Source organism: Mobula birostris, chromosome 12, assembly GCF_030028105.1.
Source record: "Mobula birostris isolate sMobBir1 chromosome 12, sMobBir1.hap1, whole genome shotgun sequence".
NCBI classification, from domain to species: Eukaryota; Metazoa; Chordata; class Chondrichthyes; order Myliobatiformes; family Myliobatidae; genus Mobula; species Mobula birostris.
The window spans coordinates 102,528,620-102,549,580 of record NC_092381.1 but is presented as its reverse complement, the minus strand read 5'-3'; the positions used below and the strand labels follow the sequence as shown (position 1 = coordinate 102,549,580).

General features: G+C 45.9%; 1 protein-coding gene across 1 annotated transcript in view; it reads right to left on the bottom strand.

The window, feature by feature from the left end:
• shkbp1 (SH3KBP1 binding protein 1) overlaps positions 1-20,961 on the bottom strand; it is a 63,718-nt gene that overhangs the window by 30,078 nt on the left and 12,679 nt on the right. Inside the window, exons 5-8 of the mRNA XM_072274399.1 lie at positions 18,382-18,440; positions 13,594-13,674; positions 11,984-12,148; positions 6,195-6,285 (exon numbers count right to left, since the gene is read on the bottom strand). Of these exons, the coding sequence (XP_072130500.1) occupies positions 6,195-6,285; positions 11,984-12,148; positions 13,594-13,674; positions 18,382-18,440 (396 nt within the window). The remainder of the gene's footprint in view (positions 1-6,194; positions 6,286-11,983; positions 12,149-13,593; positions 13,675-18,381; positions 18,441-20,961) is intronic.

The following is a 20,961-nucleotide window of genomic DNA, read 5'->3' as shown; positions in this document are numbered from 1 at the left end:
GACACCACACTTGGAGTTTTGGTCGCCATGTTAGTGGGAAATCATTGTTCAGCTGGCAAGGGTGCAGAAGAGTGAGAACAATCGTAGCTGAAACAATCTCTCCTTGCAGCTAAAAGCCTTGTGCATCTTTCTGCACTTTTTCGAGCACTACCATAACCCTTCTACAAGAGTACTGAATAAAAGTGCATGCAGCATTCTAAGTCTGACCTAACCAAGGACCTGTCCAGCTGCAGCATGATGTCTCAGCTCTTCAGCTCAATAGCTACAAAATCAAACAGTCTATTCACATATCTTCTCATAACTGAAACGTTCCGGGCAACACCTCACATCCTTCCTATAATGTGAACAAGCAGAAAGGCACCGAACACTCCAGATGTGGCCATACCAATGTTCCGTGAAATTGTACCACTCCTGTATTCTATGCCCTGGCTAACGAAGGCCAGATTCTCATCCGCCTGCTTCGCCACCTTATCTAGACGTGCTGCCACCTTCAGAGATGGAGGTTCCTCTGTTCCTCAATATTCCCTGGCGTTTCATTCACATTCTATATTCTACCTTCATCAGATCTCCAAAAATAAAGGGAAAACAGAGGTCCATGAGCCAGTCCTCATTGGAGGATCAGAGGTGAAGGTTAGCAGCTTTAAACTTCTATAGATGTATAATGGAGGGTATTAACAGACTGTGTCATGACCTGGTACATAAAATCCTACAGAAAGAAGTGGATTTGGCCCAGTACATCCCAAGCACGTCTACATGAAACACTGTTGTAGGAAAACAGCATCCATCGTCAGAGATCCCCACCACCCAAATCATGCACTTCCCTGGCTGCTGCCATCAGGTAGAAGGAATATGAGCCTCAGAACTCGCCCTACCAAGTTCCAGAACAGTTACTATCCCACAACTCTCTGTGTAAAAATATTGCCCCTCATAACTTCTTTGAAATTACCCCCCCTCACCTTAAATGTATGCTCTCTGGTATGAGGCATTTCAACCCTGGGAAAAAGATACTGTCTGTCTGCTCCAACTATGCCTCTCATAATCTTATAAACCTCGGTATGATCTTTCCACGGCTTCCACCGCTCCAGAGAAAACAACTCGGGTTTGTCCAAGCTCTCATGCCCTCTAGTCCCTAACCACTTCAGGGAGCTATTAACTTGGATCCCACGATCCCTCTGCTCATCAACACTGTGGAGGGCCTTACTTTTAACTGTCCCCTTTCCTTTCACCTATCAAGGTGTAACACTTCATAACTGTCCGGGTTAAACTCCATCTGTCATTTCTCATCCCATATCTGCAACTGATCTGTATCCCACTGTAATATTCGCCAGTCTCCTCCAGTCTCCACAACATCACCAATCTTCACATCAAGATACAGGAGCAGAATTAGGCCATTTGGCCCATCAACATCATCTGCAAACTTGCCAACCATCCATCTACATTTTCATCCAGGTCATTTACATACATCAGAAACAGCACAGGTCCCAGTACAGATCCCCGCAGAACACCACTAACCACAGACCTCCAGCTCAGGTAAGTCCCTTTGACTGGTACCCTCCATCTTCTATGGGCAAACCACTTCTGAATCCAAATGGCCAGTTCACCATGGATCCCATGCATCTCAATGTTCAAGGTGAGGCTCCTATGAGCTCATCTAAAATCCATATAGACAACTACAGCTCTACCTTCATCAATCAACCCTGTCAAAGTCAAGTTGGTAAGACGCAACGTGCCCAACACAAAACCATGCTGGCTCTCTCTAATTAGTTTTGGTTTTCCAAATGCACATAAATTCTATTCCTAAGAACTGTCTCCAGTAACTTCCCCATCACTGACTTGACTCCTTAACTGCCACATCCTTCTCCTCGATAAATTATGATATACATTACTCATTAAGGATCTCACCCACATCCTCCGCATCCAAACAAATGTTTCCACCTTTATTGTTGAGTGGTTTTACCCTCTCCCCCTCTCCCTAGTTGTCCTCTTGCTCTTCATCTATGTATACAATGCCTTGGATTCTTGCACTTACCAAAAGCTTTTAATGCTCCCTCCTGGCTTTCCTAGTTTCCCCCCTTGAGTTTTTTCTCGGCTTCTTTATAACCGTCCAGTGCTCTATTTGATTGCAGCTTCCTGAGCTTTACATACTTTTCGTTTTGCTTCTTGACTCTCTCAACATCCAAGGTTATTTCACCCTGCATCTCTGTCCTTCGATCTGACTGGAACGTACCTGTCCTGAACTCTGCAGTTGGCCTTTATAACACCCTCCACATGTTAGATGTGGACTTGCCCAAAAAGTTATTTCCAATTAACTCTCTCTAGTTCTTGCCTAATGCCCTCGTAATTTACCCTGCTCCAATTTAGTACTCACCCATAACATCCATATTTACCCTTAACTATAGCTGTCTTAAAATTTAAGGAATGGCGGTCACTGCTCACCCACTGAAAGCTTGCTCACCCAGCCAGGCACGTTACCCAACACCAGATCCAGTATAGCCCCTCCTCTTGTTAGACTATCTACATATTGATTTTTAAAAAACCTTCCTGGATGCACCCAACAAATTCTGCCCCATCTAAACCCCTTGCACTAAGAGGGTTCCAGTTTATATTATAAGAAGTTGAGGTTCCCCATGACAACAACCCTACTGTTTTTACACCTTTCCTTAGCCTGCCTGCATATCTGTCCCGGTGGCTACTGGGAGTTCTGCAGTACATTCCCATCAGAGTGATTTCACCCTTCCTATTCCTGAGTGCTACTCATATAGACTCAGAGGACGAGTCCGCCAGCATCTCCCCTTTGAGTGCAGCTGCAATGTTGCCTCTGATTATTAGAGTTATTGAGAAGTACAGCACAGAAAAAGGTCCTTCGGCCCATTTAGTCCATGCTGACCAATTTACACTGCTTACTCCCATCTACCTGCACCAGGACCTTAGGCCTTCATACCATTACCATCCATGTACCTATCCAAACTTCTCTTAAAACATTGAAATTGAGCTCACATGCACCACTTGTGCTGGCAGTTCACTCCACACACTCACCACCCTCTGAGTGAAGAAGTTGCCCCTCATGTTCCCCTTAAACTTTTCATCTTTCACTCTTAACCCATGATCTGGTTGTAGTCCCACTCAACCTCAGTGGAAAAAGCCTGCTTGCATTTACCTCATCTATACCCCTCAATTTTGTATACCTCTATCAAATCTCCCCTCAATCTTCTATGTTCCAAAGAATAAAGACCTAACTTATTCAATCTTTCCTTATAACTCAGATCCTCCAGACCCGGCAACGTCCTTGTAAATTTTCCCTGTACTCTTTCAAACTTTTCTGTAGGTAAGTGACCAAAACTGCACATGATACTCCAAATTAGGGCTCATCAACATTCTGCACAAATTCAACATAACATCCCAGCTCCAGAACTCAGTACTTTGATTTATGAAGGCCAATGTGCCAAAAGCTCACTTTATGACTCTCCCCACCTGTGACACTACTTTCGATGAATTATCGACCAGTATTCCCAGATCCCTTTGTTCTACCACACTCCTTCCTACAAACCATTAGACTTATAAATTCACACGTCTGTACATTGTAACGGAGTCATAACGCAAAGATCTTCACTCCCTCACTTTGAGGGATGGACGTAAGATTTAAATCAATTCTATTCTATCCTCAATGCCCTACTGCTCACTCTATAACTCATAGCAAAGGAGTTGGTCCTACCAAAGTGGAAAACCTCGCACTTGTCTGCATTAAATTCCATCTGCCATTTTTCATCCCGTTTTCCCAGTTGGTCCAGAACCCTCTGCAAGTCACGATAGCCTTCCTCACTATCCACCACACCCCAAATCTTGGTGTCATCCGCAAATGTGCTGATCGAGTTAACCATGTTATCATCCAGATCACTGATATAGATGACAAACAACAATAGAGCCAGCACCGATCCCTGCGGCACTCCACGAGTCACAGGCTTCCAGCAGTTCAACAACCCCACTTTTACTTCTCTCTACTTTTTACTAAAATATTGAAACCTGGGATATTAAGCACCATTTCCTATCCCTCTCTCAATGAAGTCCCTGTCATGGCTACAACATCGTAGTTCCATGCACTGATCCATGGTCTAAGCTCATTACCTTTACTCATAATACTCCTAGCATTAAATTACACTCACTTCAAAGTATCAGTCCCATCATATCTATTACTTTGCTCCAGCTTGTTTTTACTGGCCCTGACATCTACCTTTCTCTTCATCCCGGTGCTCCGGTTCCCAGTTCCTTGCTAAACTAGTTTAAACCCTCCCAAGTAACGCTATTGATCCTCTCGGCCATAATATTGGCTCCCCTCCATTTCAGGTGCAACCTGTTCCCATGTTCAGGTCACCCTTACCCCAGAAGAGGTTCCAATTATCCAACAACTTGAAACCCCGCTGCCTGTTCCAGTTGCTCAGCCACTCATTCATCTGAACTATCATCCTATTCCTGCCCTGACCAGCATGAGGTACAGGGAGTAATCCAGAGATTATTATCTTGGAGGTCCTGCTCTTCAGCCTCTTCACTAACTCCCTACACTCACAGCACAGGACCTCCTCCTCCTTTCTACCCATGTCATTGGTAGAATGTGCACCATGACCTCTGGCTACTCATCTTCCCTCGAGAATCTTCTGCAGCTACTCTGATATATCCTAGACCCTAGCACCTGGGAGGCCCTTAGTATTATCAGGGATCCCACCCATCCATCCAGCATCCTCTTTGATTCCTACCATCAGACAGGAGACTCTGATGCACAAAGACAAGAACGGTCAGGATGGGAAACAGTTTCTTCCCTCAGGCCATTAGTCTTCTGAACTCCCTGCCACATCACATTTGAAATGTTTCTAAATAACTTGTACTGAACCCTATAATATTTAATTTATGCACTTTAATTTATCTATGCATAATTCATTTCTAGATTTAATTTTCTCTTTCCTAAGTTATTGTGTGTAATGTGTACTACTGTGGTTTATACCCCGGTCTGGTGAAACGTCTCACTTGACAGTATACATGGACATATTTAAATGACAATAAACTTGAGTTGATGAGGTTAAGGCCAGGTCCTCTGCAATATACTTCCTCATATCCATCAATGATCTAAAATGGGTCCTGGTATTTTTCAGAAACCAGACTATGAGAACTGGTCAGTCCCTGGAGCCAGACCTCAGCACAAAGGAAGGAATAACCATAAGTTATATATGTAGGAGCAGAATTAGGCCATTTGGCTTATCGAGTCTGCTCTGCCATTTCATCGTAGCTGGTCCGTTTCCCTCTCATCCCCAATCTCCTGCCTTCTCCCCATATCCCTTCATGGCCTGACTAATCAAGAATCTATCAACCTCCCCCTTAAATATACCCAATGACTTGGCCTCCACAGCCACCCATGGCAATGATTTCCATGGATTCACCACTCTCTGGCTAAAGGAACTCATCTTCGTTCTAACAGGACACCCCTCTATTCTTCGGGTCTTAAACTCCACCACTATAGGAAATATCCTCTCCATATCCACTCAACATTCAATAGGTTTCAATGAAGTCATCCCTCATTCTTCTGAATTCCAGTGAGTACAGGACCAGAGCCATCAAAAGGTCCTCAGGTGACAAGCCTTTCAATCCTGGAACCATAAGATACAGAAACAGGACAAGGCCATTTGTCCCCTTGAGTTGTTGCTGATTTTCAACAAGATCACAGTGGATCTGCAACCTCTGCACCACTTTCCTGCATTTAACCTATGTTCTCTGATGTCACAAAAAACTCATGCCTGTCATGAATATACTCAGGGCCTCTTGGGAAGACCGTTCCAAAGATTCACCCCTATTCTGAGAGAGATTTGGGGCGGCATGGTAGTGTAGTGGTTAGCATAACGCTTGACAACACCAGCCACCGGTGTTCAATTTTCGTCACTGTCAGTAAGGAGTCTGCATGTTCTCCCCTGACCGCGTGGGTTTCCTCCCGCAGTCCAAACAAGTTCCGGTTAGTAGGTTAATTGGTCATTGTAAATTGTCCCGTGATTAGGCTAGGATTAAGCCAGGGGTTGCTGGGAGGTGCAGTTCGAAGAGATGAAAGGACCTACTCAGCATTGTTTCTCAATGAGTACAAGAAACATCTTTCCCCTACTGAGGAGGCAAGACAGCTTTGGGAAGCAACAATAACTTTGGATTTTACCCACACCTACCTGTAACACACCACAAACTGCGCATAGGCCACCGCGATCCAGTTGTGATGCCCTCTCACTATCCGCACCATGCCAGGATGAGACGGTGACCCTGAGAGAGATGAGAAACGAACATGAACAGGAGCTAATGTGGGACATCTGGCCTTTTGATCCTATTCTAATCCACTCCAGTACAAGACTGTGGTCAGAATTCACCCTCAACTCCACTTTTCTGCCCCCCTTTGAATGCAATTAGCCACTGAGCTCCACGGTCCTCTGGAAGAAAAGTCTAAACATTCACTACCTGAGTGAAAAATTGCATTGTTGGAGTCCATTGTTTTTAATGCTTTCAATTATATTAGTTGAATTAATGCAAGACTGAAATTGCAGTTTTTTTAAACTGATACAATTTGCATTTTTAGCAGTCACATATTGCTTAAGATGTGTGGGGTTTGTCTCCACCTACTGGCAGAAATGTGGTACAGCAGTTACATAATAGTTTAACACCTTTTAATTTTTAATTTGTTAAGTGATAACACATGATAAGCTGTGATTGATTCCTCTTATCTAAGGAATTTGTCTTATCTGAACTATAAGAGTGCCAAGTTTTTCCAAAGGCACCATCTTTTTTGTATCATCTTTCCTTTTGTCTGCTTTAGTTCCAGGTGCTCTGTTTTTGTTCCTTTGTTTAAACTTTAAAATAAATGATCATTGAAGCAACAAGTTTTCACTTGTCTTGGACTCCTAAGAACCTGGAGAATGAAAAATTACTAACATCTGACAGCATGCTCACCAGAAAACATCTATTCACAACACACATAACAACAGGAATTCTGCAGATGCTGGAAATTCAAGCAACACACATCAAAGTTGCTGGTGAACGCAGCAGGCCAGGCAGCATCTCTAGGAAGAGGTGCAATCGACGTTTCGGGCCGAGACCCTTCGTCAGGACTAACTGAAGGAAGAGTTAGTAAGAGATCAGAAAGTGGAAGGGGGAAGGGGAGATCCAAAATGATAGAAGACAGGAGGGGGAGGGGGAGGGATGGAGTCAAGAGCTGGACAGGTGATTGGCAAAGGGGATATGACAGAATGATGGGACAGGAGGTCCAGGGTGAAGGAAAGGGGAGGGGGCCCAGAGGATGGGCAAGGGGTATATTCAGAGGGACAGAGGGAGAAAAAGGAGAGTGAGAGAAAGAATGTGTGTATAAAAATAAATAACAGATGGGGTACGAGGGGGAGGTGGGGCATCAGTGGAAGTTAGAGAAGTCGATGTTCATGCCATCAGGTTGGAGGCTACCCAGACGGAATATAAGGTGTTGTTCCTCCAACCTGAGTGTGGCTTCATCTTTACAGTAGAGGAGGCCGTGGATAGACACGTCAGAATGGGAATGGGACGTGGAATTAAAATGTGTGGCCACTGGGAGATCCTGCTTTCTCTGGCGGACAGAGCGTAAATGTTCAGCAAAGCGGTCTCCCAGTCTGCGTCAGGTCTCGCCAATATATAGAAGGCCACATCGGGAGCACCAGATGCAGTATATCACCCCAGCCGACTCACAGGTGAAGTGTTGCCTCACCTGGAAGGACTGTCTGGGGCCCTGAATGGTGGTAAAGGAGGAAGCGTAAGGGCATGTGCAGCACTTGTTCCGCTTACAAGGATAAGTACCAGGAGGGAGATCAGTGGGGAGGGATGGGGGGGACGAATGGACAAGGGAGTTGCGTGGGGAGCGATCCCTGCGGAAAACAGAGAGCAGGGGGAGGGAAAGATGTGCTTAGTGGTGGGATCCCGTTGCAGGTGGCGGAAGTTACGGAGAATAATATGTTGGACCCGGAGGCTGGTGGGGTGGTAGGTGAGGACCAGGGGAACCCTATTCCTAGTGGGGTGGCGGGAGGACGGAGTGAGAGCAGATGTGCGTGAAATGGGGGAGATGCGTTTGAGAGCAGAGTTGATAGTGGAGGAAGGGAAGCCCCTTTCTTTAAAAAAGGAGGACATCTCCCTCGTCCTGGAATGAAAAGCCTCATCCTGAGAGCAGATGCGGTGGAGACGGAGGAATTGTGAGAAGGGGATGGCATTTTTGCAAGAGACAGGGTGAGAAGAGGAATAGTCCAGATAGCTGTGAGAGGCTTATAGTAGACATCAGTGGATAAGCTGTCTCCAGAGACAGAGACAGAAAGATCTAGAAAGGGGAGGGCCGTGTCAGAAATGGACCAGGGTGAAAGTTGGAGGCAAAGTTAATAAAGTCAACGAGTTCTGCATGCGTGCAGGAAGCAGCACCAATGCAGTCGTCGATGTAGCGAAGGAAAAGTGGGGGACAGATACCAGAATAGGCATGGAACATAGATTGTTCCACAAAGCCAACAAAAAGGCAGGCATAGCTCCCCCTCGTACCCCATCCGTTATTTATTTTTATACACACATTCTTTCTCTCACTCTCCTTTTTCTCCCTCTGTCCCTCTGACTATACCCCTTACCCATCCTCTGGGATCCCCCCCCCCCCTGTCTTTCTCCCCGGACCTCCTGCCCCATGATCCTCTCATATCCCTTTTGCCTATCACCTGTCCAGCTCTTGGCTCCATCCCTCCTCCTCCTGTCTTCTCCTATCATTTTGGATCTCCCCCTCTGCCTCCCACTTTCAAATCTCTTACTAACTCTTTCTCAGTTAGTCCTGACGAAGGGTCTCAGCCTGAAACGTCAACTGTACCTCTTCCTAGAGATGCCGCCTGGCCTGCTGCGTTCACCAGCAATTTTGATGTGTGTTGCTATTCACAGCACACATTGACTGCCCTTTATTTTACAGATCAAATAATCACTGTAGCCCTTAGTTGTCAATATGGCACCCAACAGTAGAGAGCACGAACAGCTGGGCAGAGGCCTCACTCCCAGCCTGGGACTAAGCTATCAATTGTTGTATGACTGACAAAAAAAAACTCAGCTATTATTGCCTCAAAAATAACAAAGCAATACCGTGATGGCAAATTTGTCATTTGAGAAAGTTAAGACTAGTTCAACTAAGACGCTCACTGATATGTTGGAACTACATACTTAGAAACAAAAAATTTGAATAACTATCAATTCTTGTTTACATCGTTGGGACATATCAAGCTTCTGATGCTGACTGCAAACGTGGATTCAGTCTTATGAATTGAATCAAACGTAAATCCTGAAACAGACTAAAAAAGGAACATTTGGATGAGCTAATGACCATTAAGGTGAATCTTTCATCTGGATGCAAAATTATTCTGGAGAGTGTTTACAGACAATGGATTTGTAATAAAGAAGGACAAGAAAAAGTTAATGAAACGCGAAAGATTTTCTTTGTTATACTGTTTTTCATTATACCCTTCAATTAATTTTTAAAAAGTAGGTGGTTTTTCAATGTTTAGTCTAAGTATTCATCAGCTGGCCGGTGGTGAGTGACATCAGCACCAGACTTCGAGGCGAAGTGTCCCGAGTCTGAACGTGGCTGGCTCCTTGCACGCTTTCTATCCGTGCTGGGTTGAGCATCAAGGTAACAACTCAGTCTCGTAAAAAAGTCAAATGCTAAGGAAACAGCAAAAATGCCGCCGATGTGCCACAAGGCGCAAAAATGAACAATTCATAGCATGCATATTATTTAAAATATTACAGCGCCACACACTTTTCAGGCCGTGCAAAAATTTCCTGCTCAGAGCAATGATTGGTCTTCACAGCTGTAAGAAATAAAATTAAAGGGAACGTTGGTCTCAAATAACCATGGGTGATCCTTCTCTAACAGATTCAGGAATGTAAATTCATTCTCACCACCACTACAGTGGCTATGACGTGTACCACCAAAAAAGTGCACAACAACTACTTAACTGGACTACTCTGACACCACTGGCCAAGTCCTTCACCTCTGCCGAGGAAGAAGTCAAGATTCAGGAAGAAAAAGCCGGAATTATTCAGCTTGCGGAAATGAAACGAAAGCATTAACCCAAAATTGGTGGTGTACTGGATAGTGACAAACTGGGGAGATTGGCCAATGAGAGGTGGAATTTATCTCAGACTGGTTGCATTTGGCAAGTTAAACCATGGAGGACTTGCATAGTAAACAGTCGATCAAAGAAACCCATGGCTACAGGTACATAGCACTGCTCGTCAGTGCAATCATTTGATTTGCCTATGATGTTCTCTGGGGTGGTCTATTGGTGAGTCCTCAGGATCGAGGATCCACATATTCTGATGTGGTGTGGGCAAGAGTAAGTGGTGGTTGTGGCTAGTGCCTGGGTGTTTTGGTTGTTCAGTCTCTCCGTTTATTTTTGCCGTTTGTTCTCTGCAGCACAACAGATCGATCTCAGGTAGCCCAGCTCCCTCTTGAACAGATTTCCTCCAGGCATATCCGAGTGTAATGGCTTCCCAGTTTTTAGATGTCATGTTTAACTTATTCAGGCTGATTTTGATGTTATCTTTGAAGCCTTTCCTTTGTCCACTAGGGGACTGCTGACCTTCCTTCAACTGGGAGTAAAGGATCTGTCTGGGGAGACATGAGCCAACTCTGATGGAAAGACCACGTCATCCAGATGCTTGACTTGTGTCTCCCCAGAAAATGAGAACACAGGGTGGACTGGATGGTGAAGGTGATTTATCTGCATCTATCTCTATTCTGCATTGCGGGGTTTATTATGGTAACTAGTTACATGAGTGGGACATGGTAAAAGCGAAGGGAATAAGTTCCGTATTCATGCTATGTTCAGGGTAGTTTGTATCTGAGTCTGGCAGATATCATATCTCTTGCTGAGCACTCAAAAACACTCAATTACGCTTAGCTTACACTTGGGTATGCCCAAGTTTCATCGCTTCAATATTGTATGTTTGTTATTTGCTAATAAAGGGTTGAATAAAAGATTCCACTTTGGAATAATCATTACTGGAGTTGAGGGTGCGTCACGCAAGTATAACAAATCCGTTGGGGCATCGGCAGCCGCAGTTTCTTTTTCTCTCCCTTTTGTCTGATGCACGCTGCATAGAACCTTCTGGAAAGTATGCTCCACGTGTAATTTTAACTAAGCATCTGTTTGTTCGATATTTAATTTTGTAGTTTTCTGTCTCACTCACCAAACTCAACAAAGTGCTTCAATCTTACAGGCAGCCTTTTGGAACAGAGGTGAGGAAGAAGTTTTTTAGCTAGAGAGTGGTGAATCTGTGGAATTCATCGTCACAGGTGGCGTGGAGTCCAGGTGACTGGGTATATTCAAGGCAGAGGTTGATAGATTCTTGATTAGTCAGGGCATGAAGGGATATGATGAGAAGGCAGGAGACTGGGGCTGAGAGCGAAAATTGGATCAGCTGTGGTGAAATGGTGCAGCAAACTTGATGGTCCAAATAACCGAATTCTGCTCCTCTATCTTATAGTCATGTTGCAACCATACAAGTAGCTAATGAAACTTCACCTGGTATAGTGTGCCCAGCTCTGGTTACCACGCTATAAGCAGGATGTGATTAAACTGGCTTTTTATGCTGAAAAACATATGGTTCTCATATAGATGAAGCCTAACTTGCCTTGCATTTCAAGTATTTTATTCAAATATCTTTTAAGACTGCACTCAATTCTATTAAAATCTAGGCCCTGACACTTCCTGACTCCCATATGACTGCCTCCTTTGTTCTTCACTAAATGCCTTGTCAGATAATGGTCACAGCTCTTAGAAATGCCAACACACAGCATCATCTGTTTACAAGTTCGAGGACCGAGAACTCGACTCGCTGACCGACGTGCTGCAGTGCCCAAGGAAGGGAGCGAATGCACCAGTCACTCTGACCACGAGCCCACAGGGACTTCACGCTGCATACAAACCGCTTCCGCGCTGCTCCAGGAATTTCCCAACAGTGCCAGCGTTGCCCAGATTGGGTGGCATGGTGTTGCTCCTGCGCACAGGTACTCGGTCAGTGCCCTCAAGCCGAGGCCCCACTATCTGCGGGCTAGCCAGGCTGTGCCGGTTCCTTCTCATGGCTGGGATCACTACAGAGAGAGACAAAGCTATTGAGTCAAGAAGCCATTATCCAGAGTGGTCCGAAATTTCATAACCCTCCCTTTGAGAAACCAGAATGGTCCCAACTTTGGGAAGGCAATGACACAAAACTGCCAGAGAAGCCAGGAGTCCAAGGGTTTAACGAAAACCGAATGAAATGGAAATAAGGCTGTTGCTAGGTATTTTCCACAAGTCAGTTTTGACCTTGTCAGAGAATGTATCAAATCACTTCCTCCACACATTTGTAATGAATGGTATTGATGTGAGCCATGAGTATTTATTGATCACCTTCCCTTGTTATAATGGTACAGAATCACACCCTTTAGAGTCACAGAAAAGTACAGTACAGAAACAGGCCCTTCGGCCAATTTAGTCTGTACAGAACCATTTAAAATGCCTACTCCCATTGACCGGCACCAGGTCTATAGCCCTCCATTATCCCTACCATCCATATACCTTTCCAAACTTCTCTTAAATGTTGGAATCAAACCCACATGCACCACTTGCGCTGGTAGCTCGTTCCATGTTCCACGCTCTCACCACCCTGTGAGCAAAGAAGTTTCTCATCCTGTTCTCCTTAAACTTTTCACCTTTCACCCGCATCACATGACCTCTGGTTGTAGTCCCACCCAACCTCAGTGGAAAAAGCCTGCCTGCATTTAGCCTATCTATATCCTTCATAATTTTGCATACTTCTATCAAATCTCCTCTCAGTCTTCTACGTTCTGAAGAATACAGTCCTAACTTATTCAATCTTTCCATACAACTCAGGTCCTCTAGTCCCAGCAACATCCTTGTAAATTTTCTCCACTCTTCCAACCTTATTTACATCTTTCCTGTGGGTAGGTGACCAAAACAGCACACTTTACTCCAAGTAAGGCCTCACCAGCGTCTGACACAACTTCAACATAACATCCCATCTCCTGTACTCAATACTTTGATTTACGAAGGCCAAATTGCCAATAGGTTTATTTATGACCCCATTTACCTGTAAGGAACTTTCAATGAATTGTGAACCTGTATTCCCAACTCCCTTTGTTCTCCTGCACTCCTCAGTGCCCTCTCATTCAGGGTGTAAGACCTACCCTTCTGGAAAACTAAGCTCTCCTAAGTAACGGCTACTACCCAACCAAACCACCTCCCCAATTGAGAAACTGGAGCACTCACATTGAGATTTCCAGATCCTTCCCATCAAGAAAGTCCAATTTCCACACCCTTTCCACCCAGAAGAATGCTAAAACTAATTCCCAAGTTCTCTGAGCCCTCAACTCAGGCAATCCCAGAACCTCTGAAATCAAGAAACCAAAACAGTCTTTAACTCTTTAAAATTCCTGGACATTCTCCGTGTTGATCAGATCTTCACTTGTTCAGTCAAACAGTTACTGGAGTACCCTATGAAAACTAATGAAGCAGGGGTGAAGACAAGCAGCCGTACCTGGAGGTGGGAGATATCCGTGAAACAGGACGCTTCCACAGGAAGAGCGCTCCAAATCCGCACACAATTCCAGGCGACGGACTGTAGGAAGGAGAAATGAAGATCAGATTCAGGCACAGGGCAGAGGAGAGAGTGTGGTTGGTATGGGAACTGAATGTATACATATGGAATAAACCAAAACTGGGAACAGAACAAATAAAATTACCGTAAAAAGACAGACAAAATAGGATTGCTAACTTGCAAGAAACATAGATGTGGATGGTGAGAGATTTTACAGTAGGTAAGGAGGAAATCTCCTCTAAGAAGACCAGAACCTTGCTGTGGTTTTGGAGGCTTGCATGCCTCAATGCCTTTTCAATGCTCCCTCCGGCCCTATCCCTTTCATGGTATATGCCCCCTTGTTGCTCCCTCCGGCCCTATCCTTTTCATGGTATATGCCCCCTTGTTGCTCCCTCCGGCCCTATCCTTTTCATGGTATATGCCCCCTTGTTGCTCCCTCCGGCCCTATCCTTTTCATGGTATATGCCCCCTTGTTGCTCCCTCAGGCCCTATCCTTTTCATGGTATATGCCCCCCTGTTGCTCCCTCCGGCCCTATCCTTTTCATGGTATATGCCCCCCTGTTGCTCCCTCCGGCCCTATCCCTTTCATGGTATATGCCCCCTTGTTGCTCTCTCAGGCCCTATCCCTTTCATGGGTTATGTCCTACTTGTATTAGGCCTCTCAGAAAATATCACCTCATATTTGTCAGAATCAAGTTAGATTTACCATCGCTCTGCTTAACTTTCTAGACTATCAGTGGTACTCTTTAACCCAACCTTTCATCCTCAGTCAACAAGATCGCCAATTTCAGCGCCAGTTGTAAGTTTACTCATCATATTCCCACTCCTCCAAGGTCCCTTTGACCCTGAGGGCCCCACCACTACGTATGTGCCTCCTAAAGTCCATCAGCTTGTAATTATTAAGGGAAATCGAGGGCAGGTAAGTCACCTGAACCAGGTGAACTGCACCCCAGGGTTCCGAAAAAGGTAGCTGAACAGATTGTGGAGGCATTAGTAATGATCTTTTAAGAATCACTAGATTCGGGAATGGTTCCTGAGAACTGGAAAAGTGCCAAGGTTACTCCACTCTTTAAGAACGTTATTATGTCAATGATTTGAATGAAGGAATTGATGGGTCTGTGGCCAAGTGTGTGGACGATACGAAGTTAGGTGGAGGGTGTTGAGGTGTCTGCAGAAGGACTCAAACTGATCGGGGGAATAGGCAAAGAAGTGGCAGATGGAATATAGTGCAGGGAAGTGCACTTTGGCCAGAAGAAATAAAGATGTGGGCTATTTTCTAAATGGGGAGAAAATTCAAAAATGAGGTACAAAGGGTCTTGTGAGCAGGGTTCCCTAAGGTTAACTTGCAGGTTGGTGGTGAGGAAGGCAAATGCAATGTTAGCATTAATTTTGAGAGGATTAGAATATAAAAGCAAGGACGTAATTCTAGGGCTTTATAAGACATTAGTCAGACTGCACTTGGAGTAATGCGAGCAGTTTTGGGCCCCTTATCTAGATGTTCTGGCATTGGAGAAAGTCCAGAAGAGTTCCATGAGAATGATCCCTGGAATTAAAGGGTTAACACATGAGGAGAGTTTGTTGGCTTGGAGCATGTACTCACTGGAGTTTAGGCTCATTGAAGGGGGATCCCATTGAAACCGAACAAACACTGAAAGGTGGAGGTAGAGTGGACATGGAGAGGATGTTTCTTATGGTGGGACAGTCTTGAACCAGAGGGCACAGTCTCAGAATTGAGGGATGTCCATTTAGAATAGAGATGAGGAGGAATTTCTTTAGCTAGATGGTGGTGAATTTGTGGAATTTGTTGCCACAGATGGTTGTGCAGGTCAAGTCATTGGGTATAATTAAGGTAGAGGTTGATAGATTTTTGATTATTCAGGGAGTTGAAGATTCTGGGGAAAAGGCAGGAAAATGAGGTTGGGAGGGATAATAAATCAGCCAATGCTGGAGCAGATCTGATGGGCCGAATGGCCTAATTCTGCCTGCTTCAATGTCTTAAATTTCCATTGCTCTGACCACTCTACCAGCCAATTAATTCCACTCTGCAACTTTCCTGGCGTATATGACAAACTCTTCTTGGGCTTCATCTGATCTTCATCCCTGATGAAGATGGCAGCGTGTGTCATCGAAACATCGGTTATAATCGATATCTGTACCCGGCTGGAAGCCTGAGAAGAATTTATTCATTATCCAGGACATCTTCAAGGAGTGATGCCTCAAAAAAAAAGGTGGTGTCATCATTAAGGACACACATCACCCAAAACTGCCCGGTTCTCATCGCAACCATCAGGAAGGAGGTACAGAAGCCTGAAGGCATACACTCAATGATTCAGGAACAGCTTCTTCCCCCCTGCCAACTGATGGACGTTGAACTCATGAACACCACCTCACTCCTTTTTTATTTCTATTTTTTGCACTACTTACTTAAATTTTATATGTTCACGTTGTTTTCTATTATTATATATTATTTTGCCACAAAGACAGCAAATTTCATGACATATGGTGGTGATATTAAATCTGATTCTGATTCTGTGCCTTGAGCTAGTGAGACAAAAAGCAAGACTAAGGAGCAGGTGCTAGAAGGAGGCCATCATATTTACGGAGCTTTGGGTTCTCTTGCAAAGCAAGTGAGTCTACACAGGCAACACTCACAACACGCTGGAGGAGCTCAGCAGATTCAGCAGCATCCGTGGAAACGATCAGTCAACATTTCAGAGTGGAACCCTTCGTCAGGACTGAAGAGGGAAGGGGCAGAGGCCCTATAAAGAAGGTGGGGGGAGGGTGAAGGTTCCAGTTCCCCGGTCCCGACCGCTTCATTTTTACTATGGATGTCCAATCCTTATACACTTCCATGCCCCATCAAGAAGGCCTCAAAGCACTCCGCTACTTTCTGGATAATAGACCTCACCAGTTCCCCACCACCACTACCCTCCTCTGGTTGACGGAACTGGTACTCGCACTTAATAACTTCTTTTTTGGCTCTTCCCACTTTCTCCAGACCAAGGGTGTAGCTATGGGCACTCGCATGGGCCCCAGCTATGCCTGCCTCTTCGTTGGTTATGCAGAACAGTCTGTGCTCCAAACCTATTCTGGTACTGCTCCCCAACTTTTCTTTCTCTATATTCACGACTACATTGGTGCTGCTTCCTGCACCCATGCTGAGCTCGTCAATTTCATCGACTTTACTTCAAACTTCCACCCAGCCCTCAAATTCACTTGGTCCATCTCAGACACTTCTCTCCCCTTTCTCGATCTCTCAGTCTCCATCTCTGGAGACAGACTGTCCACTGACATCTTTTATAAGCCCACTGACTCTCATAACTACCTCGACTATACCTCTTCCCACCCTGCCACATGCAAAACTGTTATTCCCTATTCCCATTTCCTCCGTCTCCGCCGCATCTGCTCCCAGGATGAGGCTTTCAGTTCTAGGACATCTCAAATGTCCTCTTTCTTTAAGGATCGTGGTTTCCCTTCTGCCGTCATCAATGATGCCCTCATCCACATCTCCTCCATTTCCCGCACTTCAGCCCTCACCCCATCCTCCCGCAACCACAACAGGAACAGAGTTCCCCTTGTCCTCACCTACCACCCCACCAGCCTCCGGATCCAGCACATTATCCTCTGCAACTTCCGCCACCTTCAACAGGACCCCACCACTAAGCACATCGTTCTCTCTCTACCCCTCTCCGCTTTCTGCAGGGATTGTTCCCTCCGCGACTCCCTGGTCCACACGTCCCTCCCCACAGATCTCCCACCTGGCACTTAGCCCTGTAAGCGTAAGTGCTACACCTGTCCCTACACCTCTTCTCTTGCCACCATTCAGGGCCACAAACAGTCCTTCCAGGTGAGGCAACACTTCACTTGTGAGTCTGTTGGGGTCATCTATTGCATCCGGTGCTCCCGGTGCAGCCTCCCCTACATCGGTGAAACCTGACGCAGATTGGGGGACCACTTCGTCGAGCACCTCTGCTCTGTCCGCCACAACAGACAGGAACTCCTGGTTGCCACCCACTTTAACTCTGCTACACATTCCCATTTGGATATGTCCATACATGGCCTCCTCTACTGCCATGAGGCTAAACTCAGGTTGGAGGAGCAACACCTCATATATCGTCTGGGTAGTCTCCAGCCCCTTGGTATGAACATAGAATTCTCCAACTTCCGGTAATTCCCTCCCCCTCCCGCACCCCATCCCAGTTTCACTCTGCCCCTCCCCCAGCTGCTATCACCTCCCTCATGGTTCCGCCTCCTTCTACTACCCATTGTGTTTTCCCCTATTCCTTCTTCACCTTTCCTGCCTATCACCTGCCTGCTTCCCCTCCCCCACCCCTTTATCTTTCCCCTTACTGGTTTTTCACCTGGTACCTACCAGCTTTCTCCTTTCCACCCTCCCCCACCTTCTTTATAGGGCCTCTACCCATTCCCTCTTCAGTCCTGATGAAGGGTTCCGGCCCAAAACGTTGACTGATTGTTTCCACGGATGCTGCCCGACCTGCTGAGTTCCTCCAGCGTGTTGTGAGTGTTGCTTTGATCCCAGCATCTGCAGGTTATTTTGTGTTTATGAGTCTACACAAGGTTACATCTGAACTGAAGGGGGAACCACCAACCAACACAGACATACTCTGAGTTGGATCCAGGGCACACAGTACCGGCTGAATGCCAAGGTCATTTTTGATTTGGACTCTGCCTATACTTTCAGAAACATTGATATAATATTTTTCTCACCTAGTGGTGAAATTCCATAGAATTCAGCCTCATGACGAAGCAATCCAATATTGATATCTCTGCAAACAAATAAATTCAATTCTTCAATTCCAGATTATTAAACAAAAGACATAAATGTAACAATTAATAATTGTGGCATTGGTTTAATTCTACTTTGCTTGATGTGGACATCACATACAAGGTCCAGCACGTATTTATTTTCAGGATTTGGGAATTGCTGGCAAAGTGGTCATTTACGTACATGTCTAAGCACCCTCAGGAAGGTGACTGAGTTATACTCTTGAATTCGGGAATTGCTGGCAAACCAACTTATGTACAGTCATGAACGCCCCCAGGAAGGTGATGTTGAGTTAGACTTGTGAAACACTGTTTTCTTTCTGGTGAAAGTACCGAATTCCTCCTGAAGGGGGACTTCCAGAATTTAGACCAAGGGACAATCAAGGACTGGTGCCGTATGTTCACAGCGGGATGGTGGATGACTTGGAGGGGAATCTGGAGGTGGTGGTGTTCTTATTTACTTTCTGGGTGGTAGAGCTCCTGGGTTCAGGAGGTGCAATCAGAACGTCATGAGCAAGTAACTGCAGGGTATTGTGAAGGTAGAACATGCTCCAGCCACTGTCATCAAATGGGCCGCTTCCTGAGAGCTACCGGCACTGTGCAGACCCAGGCAGGTGGAGAATATACTATCACACATTTCAGAGCAACACAACACAAAATGCTGGAGGAGCTCAGCAGGTCAGGGGACGACTGAACAGTTGGCGTTTCAGACCAAGGCCCATACTCCAAACTGAAAGTGAAGGGGGAAGATGTCAGATGAAGAGGTGGGGAGAGGAGGTTAGCTCAAAGGTGATAGGTGAAACCAGATGGGTGGGAAAGGTCCAAGGGCTGGAGAGGAAGGAATCTGACAGGAGAGGAGAGTGAACCACAGGCAAAAGGGAAAGAGGAGGTTCACCAAGGGGAGGTGAGAAGTAGTAAGAAGCAAGAATGGGGAAGAGGAGGGGAGGAGAGATTCTCTTTTTAAACCAGAAGAGGAGGAAAAAAAAAAAATCCAGTATTTATGTGCAAACAACAGGAATTCTGCAGATGCTGGAAATTCAAGCAACACTCATCAAAGTTGCTGGTGAACGCAGCAGGCCAGGCAGCATCTCTAGGAAGAGGTGCAGTTGACGTTTCAGGCCAAGACCCTTCGTCAGGACTAACTGAAGGAAGAGTGAGTAAGGGATTTGAAAGTTGGAGGGGGAGAGGGAGATCCAAAATGATAGGAGAAGACAGGAGGGGGAGGGATGGAGCCAAGAGCTGGACAGGTGATTGGCAAAAGGGATATGAGAGGATCATGGGACAGGAGGCCCATCCTCTGGGTCCCCCCCCCTTATCTTTCTTCCCGGACCTCCTGTCCCTTGATCCTCTCGTATCCCCTTTTGCCAATCACCTGTCCAGCTCTTGGCTCCATCCCTCCCCCTCCTGTCTTCTCCTATCACTTCAGATCTCCCCCTTCCCCTCCAACTTTCAAATCCCTTACTCACTCTTCCTTCAGTTAGTCCTGACGAAAGGTCTCGGCCTGAAACGTCGACTGCACCTCTTCCTACAGATGCTGCCTGGCCTGCTGCGTTCACCAGCAACTTTGATGTGTGTTTCTTGAGTTTCCAGCATCTGCAGAATTCCTCGTGTTAGCACTAAGTTCAGCAAGGTTTCACTCCCAGATAAGCTCAATGCCTTTTATGCTTGCTTTGGCGAACAGAAGGTGGAGGCTCTTTCACAAACCCCCACTGCTCGTGACGACCCTGTGAAACGGAGACACCTCTTTCTCCCTTAATAGGGAGAGAGAGAGCCTGTGGTATGTCGAATGCCGGGTGAACAATGTAGTCTTTGGAGTACTGCAAGCCTGTGTCTTTGCTCACGCTTGAGTGCTTGGTGGTGGGTGCTGATGCTTTTTTTTGTTGGTGGGGAGAGTGGGGGGATTGTTGCTTGCTGTCTCTTACACGCGGGAAGGAGGGGAGCTGGGGGGGGACTTTGGGGTTCTAACATCTAACTGTCATTCATTCTTTGGAGGCACTCCTCTGTTTTGATGGATGGTTGTGAAGAAAAAGCATTTCAGGATGTATATTACGCAAACAACAGGAATTCTGCAGATGCTGGAAATTCAAGCAACACACATCAAAGTTGCTGGTGATCGCAGCAGGCCAGGCAGCATCTCTAGGAAGAAGTACAGTCAACGTTTCAGGCCAAGACCCTTTGTCAGGACTCTCTTACTAGCTCTTCCTTCGGTTAGTCCTGACGAAGGGTCTCGGCCTGAAACATTGACTGTCCCTCTTCCTAGAGATGCTGCCTGGCCTGCTGCGATCACCAGCAACTTTGATGTGTGTTCCAGTATTTATGTCATCTGATTGGAGGCTACTCAGACGGAATATAAGGTGCTGCTCCTCCACTGAGGGTGGCCTCATCAGAACAGTGGAGGAGGCCACGGATAGACGTATTGGAATGGGAATGGGAACGTGAATTGAAACGCCTGGCCACCGGGAAGTCTCTCTTGAGGGGGAAGGAGCAGAGGTGTTTGACGAAGCGGTCCCCAATTCACCACAG